Source organism: Rhinatrema bivittatum, chromosome 6 (assembly GCF_901001135.1).
Source record: "Rhinatrema bivittatum chromosome 6, aRhiBiv1.1, whole genome shotgun sequence".
NCBI lineage: Eukaryota > Metazoa > Chordata > Amphibia > Gymnophiona > Rhinatrematidae > Rhinatrema > Rhinatrema bivittatum.
The window spans coordinates 310,595,988-310,613,846 of NC_042620.1; the positions used below are offsets into that span (position 1 = coordinate 310,595,988).

General features: G+C 44.0%; 1 protein-coding gene across 3 annotated transcripts in view; it reads left to right on the forward strand.

Moving 5' to 3' along the window:
* The window catches only part of LOC115094422 (interaptin-like), a 49,219-nt gene that overhangs the window by 23,103 nt on the left and 8,257 nt on the right, over positions 1-17,859 (forward strand). For 2 of the 3 annotated variants that reach the window (XM_029607462.1, XM_029607463.1), the window contains exons 2-3: positions 7,939-8,104; positions 15,993-16,136. In XM_029607462.1, coding sequence (XP_029463322.1) covers positions 7,939-8,104; positions 15,993-16,136 — 310 coding nt within the window. The remainder of the gene's footprint in view (positions 1-7,938; positions 8,105-15,992; positions 16,137-17,859) is intronic. The other variant, XM_029607464.1, reaches the window with a different exon arrangement.

The window sequence follows — 17,859 nt, forward strand, 5'->3', positions numbered from 1 at the left end:
AAAAATAGCTGATTTACATTAACCCATTCTAGACCTCTCATCACATCCCCCCTCAGCTGTCTCTTCTCCAAGCTGAAAAGTCCTAACCTCTTTAGTCTTTCCTCATAAGGGAGCTGTTCCATCCCCTTTATCATTTTGGTTGCCCTTCTCTGTACCTTCTCCATCGCAACTATATCTTTTTTTGAGATGCGGCGACCAGAATTGTACACGGTATTCAAGGTGCGGTCTCATCATGGAGCGATACAGAGGCATTATGACATTTTCCGTCTTATTAACCATTCCCTTCCTAATAATTCCCAACATTGTTTGCTTTTTTGACTGCCGCACCACATTGAGCCGACAATTTCAATGTGTTATCCACTATGACGCCCAGATCTTTTTCTTGGGTGGTAGCTCCTAATATGGAACCTAACATTGTGTAACTATAGCTTGGGTTATTTTTCCCTTATATGCATCATTTTGCACTTATCCACATTAAATTTCATCTGCCATTTGGATGCTTAATTTTCCAGTCTCACAAGGTCTTCCTGCAATTTATCACAATCAGCTTGTGATTTAACTACTCTGAATAATTTTGTATCATTTGCAAATTTGATTACCTTACTCATCATATTCCTTTCCAGATCATTTATAAATATATTGAAAAGCACGGGTCACAGTACAGATCCCTGAGGCACTCCACTGTCCACTCCCTTCCACTGAGAAAATTGTCCATTTAATCCTACTCTGTTTCCTGTCTTTTAGCCAGTTTGTAATCCACGAAAGGACATTGCCACCTATCCCATGACTTTTTACTTTTTCTAGAAGCCTCTCATGAGGAACTTTGTCATATGCCTTCTGAAAATCCAAATACACTACATCTACCGGTTCACCTTTATCTACGTGTTTATTGACTATTTCAAAAAAGTGAAGCAGATTTGTGAGGCAAGACTTGCCTTGGGTAAAGCCATGCTGACTTTATTCCATTAAACCATGTCTTTCTATATGTTCTGTGATTTTGATATTTAGAACACTTTCCACTATTTTTCCTGGCACTGAAGTCAGGCTAACCGGTCTGTAGTTTCCCGGATCGCCCCTGGAGCCCTTTTTAAATATTGGGGTTACATTTGCTATCCTCCAGTCTTCAGGTACAATGGATGATTTTAATGATAGGTTAAAAATTTTAACTAATAGATCTGAAATTTCAGAACCTGGGGTGTATACCATCCGGTCCAGGTGATTTACTACTCTTCAGTTTGTCAATCAGGCCTACCACCAAGGTTCACCATGATTTGGTTCAGTCCATATGAATCATTACCCAAGAAAACCTTCTCTGAAACGGGTATCTCCCCAACATCCTCTTCAGTAAACACCGAAGCAAAGAAATTGTTTAATCTTTCCGCGATGGCCTTATCTTCTCTAAGCGCCCCTTTAACCCCTCGATCATCTAACATTCCTCCCTTACAGGCTTTCTGCTTCGTATATATTTTAAAAAGTTTTTACTGTGAGTTTTTGCCTCTACGGCCAACTTCTGTGCTCCATTCGTTGTCCTTTTTCCATGAAATCTCAGATATACCTATAGTGCCCTACACTCTAACTCTCCAATCTCATTGTTGAGACTTCTGGCATTTGCTTATTATTAGCAGTTGATTTGGGAAACTTGGAATCATTCCTGCCTGTCTGCTCTCCATTTAAATCCACCTGAGCTACCTCGGCTTTTTCCACGAGCTCTTTCTCAGGATTCAGAGGCGTGCCGCATGTGAGTCTCAACCAGCAGAAGTGAGTCCCTGCTGACGTGGCGGTCTTTTTCCCCCACCAGTGAGGAAGCTGGTGTGCCAGCCTGCTTTAAAATGTGTTTATACAGAATACGCCAGCGATGGACCATAGGGGGCAAGTTGCAAACTATCTGCCCTGGGAGAAGGACTGTGTGTACATTTTACCCAGGGGAGGGGGGCCGTCTCGTTGTACCAGTTCTTGAAATGAAAAGACATGAATACTTTCTCTTTGATAACTGCCTGATCACCTGCGCCTGCTTTTTTTTTCTGCAGATGGAATTTTGCTTGAAAACTTTGCATGCAGATTTGAAAACACCCTCTGCTTGCGTCCTGCTCCCCTGCCCTAAACGCAGTTCCCGGGCCGCCTCTCGAGGCAGCTGAAAGTGCACCCGTTGTGGAACACATTGTCTTTCAGCTGCATTGAAGAAGGGCAATTTCCAGACAGGTCCTTTACATGGGAACCTTTTTTTTTTTTTTTTTTTACCTGCCGAAATCGCTTTTTGAAACTAGACCATCCCATCCTCAAATACTGTGCTGTTGAAGTCATTTTTTGTTACTTTGGCTGAGGATATATATAGAGGTTAGGCCGTATGGATTCGGCGTTTTCACCCAGACACAGACTAAGTTTGAAGGCCACTGGCCAACCTCTGAGTGAGTGAACTCCTATTTACCATCTTGCACTGTGAAATGTTTACAAACAGGCAAAAGTCTGTTTATTTAGTTATTCCACTAAGTCTATTACCAGGCTTTGGAATAATCCTCACAGCCACCAAGTTTGGTAAGGCTGTGGTAAAAACAAATAGAAAATAAAGTTCTAGTCTCCCCATGCTCACTGAGGTTTGGGATTTATTTATGGTCCCTCCATGCACGTCGCCCCCAACTGTCTTGGAAATGCAGTGCGGTTGTACCACTGCTGTCCCGTACCAGTTAACCCAGCTCTTTCTTGGAAGCCCAATGCAATCTTGCCACTGCTTTTAAAGGTTGTAACCACTGCTCTGTGTGGGCTGCCCCAATACGTCCTCAGAGGCCCAGGTCAATCATACCACTGCTGTTTTACAGTATAACCACCATTCCCTGTGCAGGCTACCCCCAGTGCTTCATTACTGTTCGGCCTCCTAAGTCACATTGGCCTTGTTGGATGGTGCCCTGCCAGCACCGACCTGGTTGGTTTTGGGGAGTCGTCGCCTCCTGGTACTAACTCAGTTACCCCATGGCCTGCAGTAGAACTAGGATGTGTTTCCTTCATTCACAATTTATTTCCTCCTTAACATCTTTCCCCTTTCCCTTTCCTCTCCAGGGAGTGAAGGGTGGGTTGTTTTCGGTACTGCAACCTCCTAACCCTGTTCCCAGCACTGTCCTCTCCATCTGTCTCAAGCAGGCTTGAATTCTGCCACAGTAGCAGTCGTCTTTAAAACTGCGTAAGTTCCGACACTCAGCATCCTTTCTGTAAAGACACATTTTCTCATGTTTTTTTTCCGAACTTTCCTCCTATTAACTTCATATGATGATCCCCTTATCCTTGAAATTGGTAGAAAAATTCTCCTCCTTGTAATTTATTAAAGCCTTCAAATATTTGAACAGTTCCTCCGGTAAGTACATTTCGAGTGCCTTGAGATTTCTGAGTTAGAATTTGTTTAGCAGGCTCTGTATCATTGTTGAAGCCCTTCTCTGAACTACTGCCATTCTCTTGATGTCTTTATAAAGGTAAGGTGTCCAGGATTCATCACAGAACTCAAGATTAGTTCTCATAGGAGGGCAATATTACTTCTTTTTTCCTGTTGATGATACCTCTGCTTATACAACCTAGAATCTGTTGGTTTTCTCTGTTGCTTTATTACATTGACTTGCTACCTTCAGGTTATATGAAATGATTTCTCCTGGATCTCTTTCTTGTTTAACAATTTGCAATGGACTTTGGGTTTAGAAAGTTAGCTTCTGAGCTAAAAGGTGTAAAACTCATACATTTGTCCACCAAACACTGGATTGGCTCCACATTCTGGGCCCTCATGTTCAGCAAACCCTACAGGATGAGGTGGCTGTGCCATGGTGCAGTTGTTTGTATCAGATATTGATTGGGCAGTGTTCCTTCTTTTAATGTGACTATCAGCTGCAACCATGCTGACATGTCCCAGAGATCCCAACTACCCTACCATCTCAGGGCAAGATCCTGTAACCCAATGCCCTGAGCAGTCCCCAACATAAAGGTTACTCTACTACACATAGCCTTTGGGCTTCATAATACCCGTCTTTGAAAGCTCTGAAGACATTCAATGAGGCCTGAGGGCTCATAGATTGCTCAAAGGACCAACAGATAGATGCTGTAGAGTCACAACGTACAATGCAGGTATCAGAACTCAGGACAAATATAGCTACTAGAACTCTACATTAAAGCTCTGAAGAAGGAGGTTTGATGATAAAGATGGAGATGCCCTAATCTCCCGTTGAAATGTATTGGACAAGGAGAACTTTTAGAAGTAAAATATTTAGTAAAATGTTTGGCCAAGATGGTTTCCCTCCCAGGGAGGGAGGGAGAACAATCCGCTTGGTATTGTAAGCCTGTGCCTGGCTCTGCTTCACAGACATCTGATCTCATCGGCTTGCTGCACTTTACTCTTTGCTCACTTTTGTTTGTTTTTAACGGGGAATTTTTTAGGGTATGTGGAAGGGGCCAAATTGGCTAGTGCTGCTGCTGCGCTGGAAACCAAAGTCTTTCCACAGAACCCGCACTGCAGGGCCCAGAGTAGTACAAACCCTCCCCGTCGTGCCGCAGCCCGGCTCTGAAAGGAGCATTTGTAGGAATGAGACAGGAACTCTGCCCTCTTTGCCCAAGCAATTTCTGAAGCCTTTCTGCTGACTCAGCCAACCGGAGCATCAATGAGTGATAAATCGTGATCGTTGCTCCCAGTCGGAGTGAACGCTGGGAACGGGACTAAGACAGGCAACTTATTTCTTATTGGGCACTACTGACCTAAGAGAGTTAAACCGGTGACCTGGTGATAAAAAGCTTTATAACCCTAGGCCATGGTGATAAGGGGTGGGCAGGGAAACAACTTTCGGTTTTGTCATTCGTTTGGGGGGGGTTTTTCGGTTTCATTTGTTTTTTATTCACGCTAAAACATTTAGTTCACACTAAAGCCATTTAATGCGTATTATTAAATGGTTTTAGCGCACACTAAAATGAGAAAATGGAACAAATTAATTGTATTTTTTTTTCTATCATTTTGTTTTATAAGTGACACAAAACAACAAATGTTAATGTTTTCAGAACAAAAGCACATCCCTAATGGTACACGCACTTGTTTTATTTAATATGTATAGAGCTATGTTAATATTATTATGGCAGGGATAGTAGCATGGGCTGGCAGGCTGGAGTCTGGGAGCCCCTCCACAGAGGCAGTATAGGGCTGTAGGGCAGGACTGGAGCTTGTCTTCTGTCTATCCAACCTCCTTCCCTACAGACGGAGCCCTTGGGTTCTGGGGGCCATAGGGCTCATCTCTGGCTGTACATCGTGCAGGCTGTGAGCTGGACACAGGCATGGGCTGGCGCTGAACATAGGTACTAAGTGGAAGCTGGAGACGGGCACTAGCTGTGGCTTAATTCAGATACTGAGAATATTGGAACTGGGTGGGGCTAGACACTGACACAGACTGAATGCAGGGACTGGCTGGGACTGGTACAAATACAGACTGAATGCAAGGACTGGTTGGGGCTGGACACAAACATAGATTGAATGCAGGGACTGGCTGTATATGAATACAGATACAGACTGGCTGGGGCTGGAATCAGACGGAGTGCTGGCATGGGCTGGGGCTGAATACAGGATACACAGCAAAGATAGGAACCAAGACAGGACTGGAGTAGACAAGGGGCAGGCAATAAGAAACAGGAAAGCCCAATAGGGCACAAGGCTGGTATGGCTAGCAGGCTTGGAGGTCATAAGGTAAGGCAGAGAAGCCCAGGGGACCACAAAGCAAGGTAATCAGGCTGCAAGGCAAGAGAGGGTAATGAGAAGGTGGCCAGGTCAAGGAGCCAAGGTGACTTGATAAAGAGGCTCTGAGGCATTGAGCAGGCTGTGTTAAGTAGTAGACCTTTGCAAATATTACAGAATACAACGGCTAGATTATTATCAGGCAGCAGAAGATATGAGCATATAATGCCTATACTAAAATCACTCTACTGGTTGCCAATAAAATGCAGAGTACAATTTATCTATACTTCAAAATGTGATTAATAGCAATAATATGGAATGGATAAACGCCTCATTATATCTATGAGTGCCAGCCAGAAACTTAAGATCTACCACTAAGGGCCTACTTCAAATTCCATCTATACATTCAGCACACCTAAGAGAAGTAAGAGAAAGGGCATTGTCAGTCGCCAGTCCAAAACTTTGGAAAACCTACCGGAAAAACTCTGTATGCAGAAAGACAATACGTTCTTCAGAAAGGATCTGAAAACATGGTTGTGTAATATGGCATACTCTGAGCAAGAGAAACAATGAAAAGCAGAGTCAATGAGAGAATAGATTTTATAATTTTATTTTGTTTTATTTAATAATTTTATGGTACACATTTTTATTGTATTTTATTGTATTGTATCATTTTATTGTAAACCACCATTTGTATGTTCCAGAATGATGGTATATAAATAAATAAATATGAATATGAACAAAGTAGGGCTGGGGCTTGGGCATAGTAGGATCAGTGAGGAGGTAACTGGCAAGGTAATGAGCAAGGCTCGCTGAGGACTCCTAGTGGAAGGAAGGCTGCACAGCAGGCTGAACCTTGGCACCGAGAGACTGCACAGCATTGGTTTTCTAAAATTTCATTTAATTTGAAATATCTGTGATGTCATACCAGCGCTTTTACCCACCTGTTGCAACAAAGGTATGACGTGACAAAGTAACTTTACTGGCCAACCAAACTGCAACTTTCACCCATCATTATAAGATAAGGACCACATCGCTCACTCAGTCTGTTCGGTAGCTCTTGTCCACCGTCTCAGTCATCTCCCTCCCTTTTCTTTATGACAGCTCCCTCTATCTGTGCAGGAAATGCTTGGATTTGGTCACTGTTTTGGTTTTCACTAGCTCTGCTGGTACCATTACCATCTCAGTAAAGAAGCATTTGGTGATTACAGTCCAAGAGGGCATGTCCCTAACCTGGAATATTTGTGTGCTATCCCTTTTCAGATCGATCGCTATTTTTCCATTCTAAATTCAATCCCGGGCCATGATCAAAAAATGTCAACATGCACGTTCCCTGCATTCCCTGAACCGTCGCAATCCGTTAATCAGCCTAGAACTGCCTTTGGTCAGGTCCAAGAGCTGAGTAAAACACATTTGTGGAAAAGTGGATAAACAATTCCATTCATTCATGGTTTCGGTGGGAAGAATGCGAGGATTAATTTTAATTGGGACCCCCATAAAACAATGGCAGAAGGGAGGCTGCGTTCTCAGTTAATTGCTTGGCTCTGCAGTGGAATTCTAGCTTTTCTGCACATGTTCAGCTATTCGCGCAGGAGGACTGGTTCTTCATTCCCGCTGCTCTCTTTTTCTCATGCATTTTTTTTCAGTATTATTTCTGTTTTCGGTGACTGATTTGTACAGCGTGTGCTGCGGTTCCCAGATACTTCGCTCGAACAGGCGCTTGTTACTGTGTCTGTGTGCTGTGTGGATACCAGGATGAGTGTACAACATACCTTTGTATATTGGCATGCCCTTGGTTTATAGGAGTACGGTATATAGATAGATACAGTACTGTACATAGTGCTAATAACGTCCTCCCTAAGATCTTTCTCACTGAATGCCAGTACATCCATTCACCACAGACCTCTGCAAAATAGTGCTGGCTGATTCCTCTGCAGAATCCTATTATTTTGAATTACTCTATGCTGAGGATGGAGAACAAGTTTAAGGATGGAGCTGTGATCTGCTACAAGTACTACTACTTATCATTGCTGTAGCACTGCTCTGTGGCTCAAGCACAGAACTGTGACTCCGCAGAACTCCTGGGATGTGTGTTCTCCTCCCTGCTCAGCTGCCTTCTCCCTCTCTGGCCCTCTACGAGGTCACCTTTGTCTCATTTCTAATCGTAGGAGACTCCTCGTGCAATCCTAGGTAAGTCACTAGCTCGCTAACCTTGCCTCTTTTTTTTTTTTTTTTTTTCCTTGCCCACGCTGCAGTGAAATTACTCCTGGGATGCAGCAGGATCCCACCGAGCTGACTGACGGGAGTAACTGGGAGGAGAACGTGACCTTCATTTCAGAGAGCATGACGGTGACATCCTCCGATGAGGAGAAGCTGCAGCTGCTGAACAAGAACACCGAGCTCCGGAGGCTCAACAAGGAGGTGAGGGCCCGAGGACAGTGATTTCGGCTCCCCCCCCACTTCTCCGGAAGGGTTTCCCTTTTTCTCTTAATGTCCCCCTTTAACAGCTTCTGTCCATGCATATCAGAGGGGCATTAAGACATTTTCTCTTTCCGTCACCAAATCTCCTTTGGATGTCCAGCTCACCTGGAACTAGTCTCTGCTGGGGCCGCTGCACCATGAGCCTTCATGTCTTCCTCAGGTTTTAACCCCTCCCCCCCCCCCCCCCCCCTCATGCCATTGAACCGGGCCTCAATTGTGGTAGACTTTAGTTAGGCAGCAGCTCCCTGTGGTGCCCTTATCCTGGTCAGTAGTTGTCACTGTTGAGCAATGGCCGGGCCGGCCCACACCTTCAACCACCACCACTCTCACTACTGCTAGCAGCATCTCCCCAGCTAAAGAAAGACCCTGGAGTAAGGCCACCATGTATAGTCTGGTATCCAGAACACAGGCTGAGCCAATCCTGGATTTAATCCGTGGACTCGTAGCTTCAGTTTCTTAATATATTCCAGTATTTAAAATAAAAATATATATTTTTTTCATCATGGCACTGAGTTCAGTCTCATGCCTTTCATCATGTCTGTGTGTTCTCCCAACTCCTTTTTTTTTTTTTTTTTATAACGGTTCAGTTGCAACCTGGGTTTCTCCAGTGGTCAGTTCTGAGTTTGGTACTGTTCAATATGTTTCTTAAATTAAGTATCTGGACGATGGAATAGAGAGCATAAAAATTGTTGATGGTATCAAGTTGTATGGAATTGCAAATATGTTGATGGACAGGAATAGCAATCGAAGTGATTTTGACTTGTTTGAGAAGTGGTCAGAAGTAAACAGAATGGAATACAACAGGGGAAAAAGCAAAGTACTGCACTTAGAAAGGAAAACTCAGTTGCATTCTATATAAAATGGGATGAATCTGGGTAGGCAGTGGTACTGCAGAAAAGGATCTGGGTTTTGGTAGAGCACAAGCTGAATAAGAGGCAGCAATGCAGCGGCATTACAAAGCTAACAGCATCCTGGGGTGTAGGCACAGGGGCATCCCCATATGAAGCATTTGCCCTTGCTGGGAAGACCTTCATTGGCGTCATGAGTTCCATGCGTCAAGAAGGATGTAAAGAAGCTGGACAGAGTGAAGAAAGTAGCAATTAAAGGTCTAGATGATACGATTAATGGAAACGGATTCTAGGAGTTGGATTTTTTTAGCCTGGGAAATAGACGATGGATAGTCTTCAGAGGGGCTTACACTGCAGATGGCAAGAACTAATTGGCCTAAATTTCATCTGAGGAGATTCTAATTAGACATTAAGGAGGGTGATTTTGTAACAGCCTGCATAAATTATATAGCAAATGCACCTCACCAATTTATTACCCCATCAATACTACCTGCACACAACTGTGCGCGCTGAAATGTTTTGGGAAACATTATGCACATATTTTTGAAATGGAAAACCTATGTGCTTCAGTGCAAACTCCTTCACAGCCCTGCCCTAGGGAACACCGCCATTCAGTCCAGGTAAGCACATACCTATGTGTATAAGTTTTACTCGCATATCGGGTGGCAGTTTATACCAGGTCATTTCCAATGGTAAAGCACTGGTTTACGCAGGGAAATAATTTTGAATATAGCAGTCTAGGAATATCTTTGTGAACCTAGGGTGGTCAAGCACTGGAACATGAAACCCAGGGAGGTGGTAGAGTCTCTGTCATTAGAGGTTTCTAATTGCAGATTAGATAAACATTTGTCTGGGATGATACAAGTAACATCCTGCCTAGAGACACCTGAGATAAACACAGAAACATGACAGCAGAAAAAGATCGTACAGCCCGTCCAGTCTGCCCATCCGTTTAATTAATTTAGCATTATAATTCTCATCACTTCCTTAGAGATCCCCTGTATTTATCCCATCCTTTCTTGATTTCAGATACTGTTATTACCAGTTCGACTGGGAGGCTGTTTCACACATCCCCCACCCTTGCTGTAAAGAAATATTCCCTAAGATTATGCCTGAGCCTACCCCCTTTCAACCTCATCTCATGACCTCCTTTCCATTGAAAGAGGCTCACCTTTGAGATATTTGGATGACTCTATCATATTTCCCCTCTCTCGCCTTTCCTTTAAGATATAAATGTTTAGATCTGTCCCCATATACTTTAGAATGACGACCACTAACCATTTTAGTAGCCACCCTCTGGACCGACTCCATCTTGTTTATATCTTTTTGAAGCTGCGGTTTCCAGAATTATTCACAGTATCCCAACTGAGGTCTCACCGGGGACCTATACAGGGGCAAAATAGACTATATGACCTCTTATTAATCCTATTTTTTTATGATTATTTATATATATACTAACCGTTAAACCCGTAACAGGCTACATTTAAAAAAAAGTTTTTGGTCCATTTCCTTCCCACTCCCTCCCTCCCCCCTCTCCTCCCTCCCTCCCCCTCCCCTCCTCACTCTCTCCTCTTCCCCCTCAGCTCACTCTCTCCTCCCTCCCCTCACTCACTCCCCCCTCTCTCAATCCCCTCCCCTTTCAGCTCATCCACAACCGAGAGATGGGCTACTGCTCCTCCCGCTCCTGCTCCTAGCCGCCGCTCCTGCTCCTAAGGACCCAGCGCCATTTTTTTTTTTCGGGCATGCTCCGCTCTGGCCGACGTGCTCGCCCGCACATGCGCGGTAGAGCTGCTCTCTACTGCGCATTTGCGGCACGTCGGTCAGGGCTCCCTTATCTAGTGTGTGTATATATATATTTATATTATCTGGCTATCTTCTAGTTACCTAGGTATGCTGACTGATTTAGCCGGGATACCCAGCTGAATATCCTGCTAGACAGTTTTATTTAGCTAACCAGCTCAGCCGGATAGCGGCTCAGTATTACCCCCCCCCAAATAAGTGAACCCTTAGTTTCTTAAGCAAAATTAATTTTCTAATTAGAATCAAGTGCTTAAATAATTGGATAACAGGCAACCACCCTGCTGAGTAAACCTGCTTCCTGTCTTTTATATAAAGGTCCAGAAAGTGTTAAGTTTGTTCTTCATGAATGTCATCATGCCACGATCAAAAGAAATTTCAGAGGATCTATGAAAAAATAGTTGATGCTCACTGCCTGCATAGGGTTACAAGTCCAAGTTAAAAATTGAACTTTTCGGTCACAATAACAATTTTTTTTTTGTCAAAAGACTGCCTTCCAAAGTAAGAACCTCATCCTGACTGTCGAGCATGTTGACGGAAGTATGGTGTGGAGCTGCTGTGTTGCATCATGACCTGGATGCAGAGCAAGTGCAAGTGTATTAGGCACCATAGACAAATCTTACAGCTTTGTACTCCCTCACCCTGATCCTCTCTATACACAATTAAAATGTATGCATTTATAATAGTTTTTACATGTAAAAGGTCATCCAAAGTACATTCTTCTGAAATAAAAAATATAACTTACAACAGCATATGTATTACATATACATGTTCTGTTGTAGTGCCATCCAGAAAACCATTCAAAAAAGACACTTGGCATCCATATCTTATTAGGCCTATTGTAATGCATATCAGGCATGTGCTTGGTCCTCAGAAAGACATGAATAAACTGAATTACAATTACTATATAGTAAACCTCCCATACTAAAACATCACAAACTGCCAGCGCTCAAAACAGTAACAACCCTACCTATGAAAAGGCAACACTGCAAATATTGCACCAAGTTCTACAGTATCAATACAGATTCTATTAGAAAAACAGAACAAGCGAGGCTGCTATAGATCCCTGCACAGAAATGACCTGCTAGCAGAATACCTAACCTTAAGTCACCCATGCAGAATACAGAATAAAGAGACAATATACATATACAGAAACATGCAAATACTGAACTAGAAACTGCAACACGCCATACTCCTTATGCAGGGTAACAAGGGAAAACAAACCATTCCTCATAAAACATCAAATAAGATTGAGAAATATAAAATAGTAATCTTATTAGTAAAACCTTACTAATAAAAAGAATAAATATTTCAAAACAGCTGACAAATAGAATAACATCTAATAATTACAAACTCATTTAAAATTGTTTTACAATTTCCCAAAACACCAATAAAATATTTCAAAATATTAGACACATCAAAAAACAACCAGTAATTCAAATGAATAAGGATTAAAAAAAACAAACCCTCCCCTACTCTCCATACCTAGGAACTTTTGATTTTCAGTCATCCTGAGACAGTTGTGGATTAGTGGATGGAAGGGAGAGGCATACAAACTTTCTCTCTCTCTCATGTATACGCACTCTCTAGTACATTCATGTTCACACATTCCCTCTCTCACACACACTTTCTCTCTCTCACTCAGACATGCTACCTCTCTCACTCACACAAGTTCACACACAAACACAAGCTTTGACTCCTTCAGATACTGTATGCTTTCTTCATCTCTTTTACTCACACACAGGCTTTCACTCTCATTCACATATGTTCTCTCCTGCTCCCTCTCCTGCTCCCTCTCTTACACACACTCTCACTCTCACTCACACATGGGCTCTCTCTGTCACTTATTTTTTTCAGGCTGGGTATCTTACTCTGTTCTTCAGGCTGTAGTAGGATATGCTCCACTAGCAACTCGGGGACGTCTTTCATTCTTTGGCCACCGGCAGGATAGGCTCTGCCAGGGGCCTGTTCCACTCTTCAAGTGCCAGAAGGATGGGTTTCACTGGAGGGCTCTGGGCCTCTTTCTTTCTTCAGCCATGAGTGGGATGGGCTCCGACAGAGGCCTCTTCTATTCCTTGGGTCGCGGTAGGATGGCTCTGCTCTGGTGTGATTTTGCTGCCCCCTGAGGTTTGACGCTCTAGATCAGTGTTTCCCAACAGGTGTGCTGCGAGAAGAGCCAGGTATGAAAAGAGGAGGAACCGGCAGTCTTCTGTTTTTCTCCCTTCCTAGCCTGCAAGATGATGATACACCAGAGGGGTAGAAGGAGAGGGAAGGGAATAAGGTGATAATGCCCAGGTGAGAGGGAAGATTAAGATGATGATGGTGCTAGAGGCGTGGAGGGAAGGGAAGAGAAAGTGAGGATGATTCCAGGGCGGTGATGGAGGGAGAGATAAGAGAAGAAGGTGATGATGTCTGGGGAGAGGCGAGAGAAGGTGGCGGTGATGCCAGAAGGGTGGAGAGAGAGAGAGAAGGGAAGAGAAAGTGGTGATGTCAGAAGGTGGTGATGCCAGAGGATGGAGGGAGAAGGGTTGGGGGAGAGGGATGGTGGTAATGATGTCAGGGAATAGGGAAGAGAAGGTGATGATGCCAAAAGAGTGGAGAGACAAGGGAAGAGAAGGTAGTGATGATGCCAGGGGAGAGAGAAGATTAAGGTGATGATGATGCCAGGAGGTGGAGGGAGGGGGTTGGGGGAGAGGGAAGAAAACAAGGTAATGTCAGGAGAAAGGGAGGAGAAGGTGGCGATGTCATGTGGTTGGAGAGAGAGGGAAGGTGGTGATGATGCTAGGGTGTGGGGGAGAGAAAAGGGAAGAGAAAATGATGATGTCAGGGGGGAAAGGACAATAAGGTGATGCCAGAGTGGTGGGGAAGAAGGAAGAAGGAAGGGAAGATAAGGTGAATATGCTAGGGGGGTTGAAGGAAAAGACAAGAAGGTGATGGTGCCAGGGATGGGGGAAAAGGAAAGGGAGGGTGATGACAGCAAGGGATAGAGGGAAGAGGGAAGGTGATGCCAGAGGTGGGAGGACAGGGAAGAGAAGATGATTGTGAAGTTGGTGGTGTGCCACAATGAAATGAACCCTGTGCTGGGGGTGCCATGACACAAAAAAGGATGGAAAACTAGTTTGCTTGGTGGAAACACCAAGCCCCGCCTGGGCTATGTGGCATCATTGATGGAACCATGAATTTTGCTTTCAATGAATACAGGTCCTCTGCTTAGCCAAGTTTCCGTTTTGCAATGCCACTTGGAAGGAACACTGAGTATTTCTTCAATCAGAAATTTTAGAGGCGAGTGTTAAGCTATCCATCCATGAGCTGAAAGTGGGTCATGCAGCAAGACAGTGATCCTAAATACTCAAGTAAATATACAACAAAATGGCTGAAGATGAAAAGATTTTGTGTTTTGGATTGGCCAAGTCAAAGTTTGGACCTAAACTTTTTGAAATCTTGTGACAAGACCTGAAATGAACTCTTCATACAAGGAAGCTCTCAAATACCAGAGAAAGAATGGGTCAAAATTCCTCAAGGGCAATGTGAAGGACTGATCAACAGTTATTGCTGTTCAAGGAGGTGCCACCAGTTACTAAATGAAGGGTTCACACACCTTTTCATGAATCTTTTTGTTAAAAAAAAAAAATCAAAATATATTTTTCTGAATTATTTATTCAATGCGGTTATCTTTCTTATCAGAGTTTAGCTTAGGATGTAATTATGTTTTGAACATGAATTGTGCTAAAATACAGATCATCCTATGGGGGTTCACAATCTTTTTCTCAGCAATATAGGTAGAATATTGTTCCTGTTTGTTTCTCCATTTGTCTCTCCAATATCACTATTTATTTGTATTTTATTATTATGTATCTTACTTCTTTCAATGCAACATAGGAAGTGATGGCAGATAAAGACCAAAACATCTCAACCATTCTGCCCATTACTCTCTTCTTAGTCTCACTTACTCTTATTTCTGTCACCATCTTTTCACTCTTACTCATCCACCTCTCTTCTTTCATCTCTCTTCAACATATTTCTCTCATCTTATTTCTGTCTTTTCTCGTTTCCTTCCATAAAATAATTCACCTCTTCCTTTTCTCCATCTCTCTGTCTCATGCATCCAGCTCTTTCCTCAGTCTTCCATTGCCTCTTTCACGCCTCTGTCTTCCTCTCATCTTCTCTTCCTCTCGATATCCCTAACCTCTACCTCCTCACTTCTCCATTGCCAGTCCCATTCTTTCATCATCCTCTCACGCAGCTTCATTATTCCTTCTGCCTTCTCTCTCATCTCCATTGACCCTTCCTAACCATCCCTCCCTCCTTCATCCACCTGGGCTGTAGGTTGAAGAAGACTGTGTGGACAGTGAATGATCTGTTCATCACTGTTGCAGGGCTGCTCTTCCATCTCTTCTGTATGCACTTCCTTTCTTTTTTTGAAATTATTCATAACTGAGGAGAAGCAGGGACAAGGACAATGAAGATCCTCTCTCCTAACTGTGCCTGTGTGGTGGCACTGTCAATACTAGGGATGTGAATCGGGTGCCCGATCGTTCCCAATTTCGGGTTCGTCTGGCCGCAGGAAAATCTCGTTTTCCCGCAGATCCCCCGTTTGTTTTCGTGAAAAATCGGTTTTCGGGTTAGTGCGCGCTAACTCATGTTAGAGCGCACTAACAAAAAATAGCAAAAAGTAACAAAATACAAAAATAAAACATGAGTTAGCGCGCACTAACCCGAAAAACGATTTTTACGAAAATTCGGGGGGAAAAGTGATCGTTTCTTTTTTTTTTTTTATCCAATATATAACTAATTTAAAAATATCATACGATATTTCAATTTGTTAGAAAAATGATTCACATCCCTAGTCAATACTCTATTGCTCCAGTCCCAAAATCTAGGAGCCAGCAGCTGAGAAGAAGGGAAGGCTACTCTTGAGTCGCCCACAGAAACATGGAGAATTGGACTAGCAAATGTTTTCTCTTAGTACTTTCTGTACCATAAGGCTGTAGATTTGCAGCCTGGGTTATGCAACACCCAAGTCCGTATTCAGACGGATCCTCCAGGTCTCCTGTGATATTCTGGCACCCCTTTTTCAGTATTGTTACTGACGTGCCATTCAGAAGGAGCCTCTGAGCGGCTACACTCACATGTGGAAATGATAGCCCAAGGGGTTAATATCTCCTCTTCTTTCTGTTTTCCAGCTCTTAAAGCTGAACCAGGAGTGGGACCGGATTTACCATGCAACCAGTCAGGGGCTGCAGCAGGAGGTAGGGGCCTTGCAGCAGGAGGTAGTGAGCCTCCAGAAGCAGATGGAGAGACTGTCCATAAAACTGGAGCATGAACAGGTAAGCTTACAAGGCCTGGGATGGGGGAAAGGAATTCAACTCTCTACAACAAGAAACAAATAGGGCTCAAGCTCTCACAGACGGGGATACAATAGTATCTCTCGCCCGTGAATGGCATTCATGCCACTTGCCTGCGTGATATTTCACCGCAGAGAGTGCATCCACAGAAAGGATGTCACTATTGTCATGCCCCAAGGTAAAGAACATAGTTAAAACTGCTTTCTTTAAATTACATCTCTTTAATTAAAACCTTTTTTACCCTCTGATGCTTTTAAAGCGATACTGCAGGCTCTCATTCTTAATTCCTTAGGTTACTCCAGTTCTGCCTGTAGTTTACCACAAAAGCTTTACGAATGGCTCAAAATGTGGCCACAAGGATTCCGTCTGTGGCTAAATTAAGTTTTGGGCTTCATTACATTCACTCCCTATTCAGTTCTGAATCGCTTGTAAAGCATAAGATGCTTAGCCCTGACGCACCCCCAGTCTTTTTGTACCCTTTAAAAAAAAAAAAAAAATACAGATCCTCACGCTTATTGGGATCATCTGCTCGGAATTCTTTGAACGTACCAACCTTTAAAGTGGCAGAAACAAAGCCAAGGTCCGTTATTGTGGAACTCAATTTCTAGGCATTAAGGGGTGGATTTTAAAAGGGTTACGCGCGTAACCTCGAAAACCCGCTCCTGTGCGCGCCGAGCCTATTTTGCATAGGTATGGTGATGCGCGCAAGCCCCGGGACGCGTGTAAGTCCCGGGGCTTGAAAAAATGGGCGGGGTGGGGGCAGGGCGGTCCGGGGGTGTAGGCGTGGCCAGAGGCCTCTCCACTGCCGCTGGGCCGGGGATCGAGCGCCAGCACTTGGCCGGCGCGCGCAACTTACGCCTGCCCAAAGGCAGGCGTAAATAAAAAAGTAAAGGTGGGGGGGATTTAGGTAGGGCTAGGGGCAGGTTAGATAGGGGAAGGGGGGGGGGGGGGGGGGGGGAAGGAAAGTTCCCTCTGAGGCCATTCCGATTTTGGAGCGGCCTCTGAGGGAATGGGGAAAAAGCCATCAGGGCTCCCCTAGGACTCGGCGCGCGCAAGATGCTCAAGTGTGCACCCCCTTGCGTGCGCCGACCCCGGATTTTATAATATGCGCACGGCTGTGCGCGCATGTTATAAAATTGGGCGTAGGTACGAATATCTGGCCCTAAGGATGGAGGTCTGTATAAGAAACTTCCAAAGCTTTTTTATTTTCTCAGGCTTTTGAGCTGCAGGCTTTATTCTTGTAACTGGTGCAGCCTGCAGGTCTTAACATCTGCGTATTGATAATTCAATTTTACCTTATACATTTGAACGTATGGTGCCTTAATATTTTCTTTTTATCCTGGTGTCCTGTATTTTCTGTTTAATATTCTTCATGTGTGGTCATCTCATCTGTGCACCGCAAAGAACTGAGGACACAGCGATTTTATAATTGCTTAAAAAAAATTAAAGAGAGGGGGGAAGTATCCACCACTGAAAGTCCAGCTCCTCAACCATCTTCTGACTTCTATAGTACCAGCTCCAAGAGACAAGGATCTGCTGCAGAAGGTTTAGGGGCAGATTTGTATTCTTACGCGCACAGGGTACATTTGTGCGCGCACCAGTGTACACCCAATTTTATAACATGCGCGCGCTATGGCGCGCATGTTATAAAATCCAGGGTCTGCGCGCGCAAGGGGGTGCACACTTGTGCGCGCCGAGTCCTAGG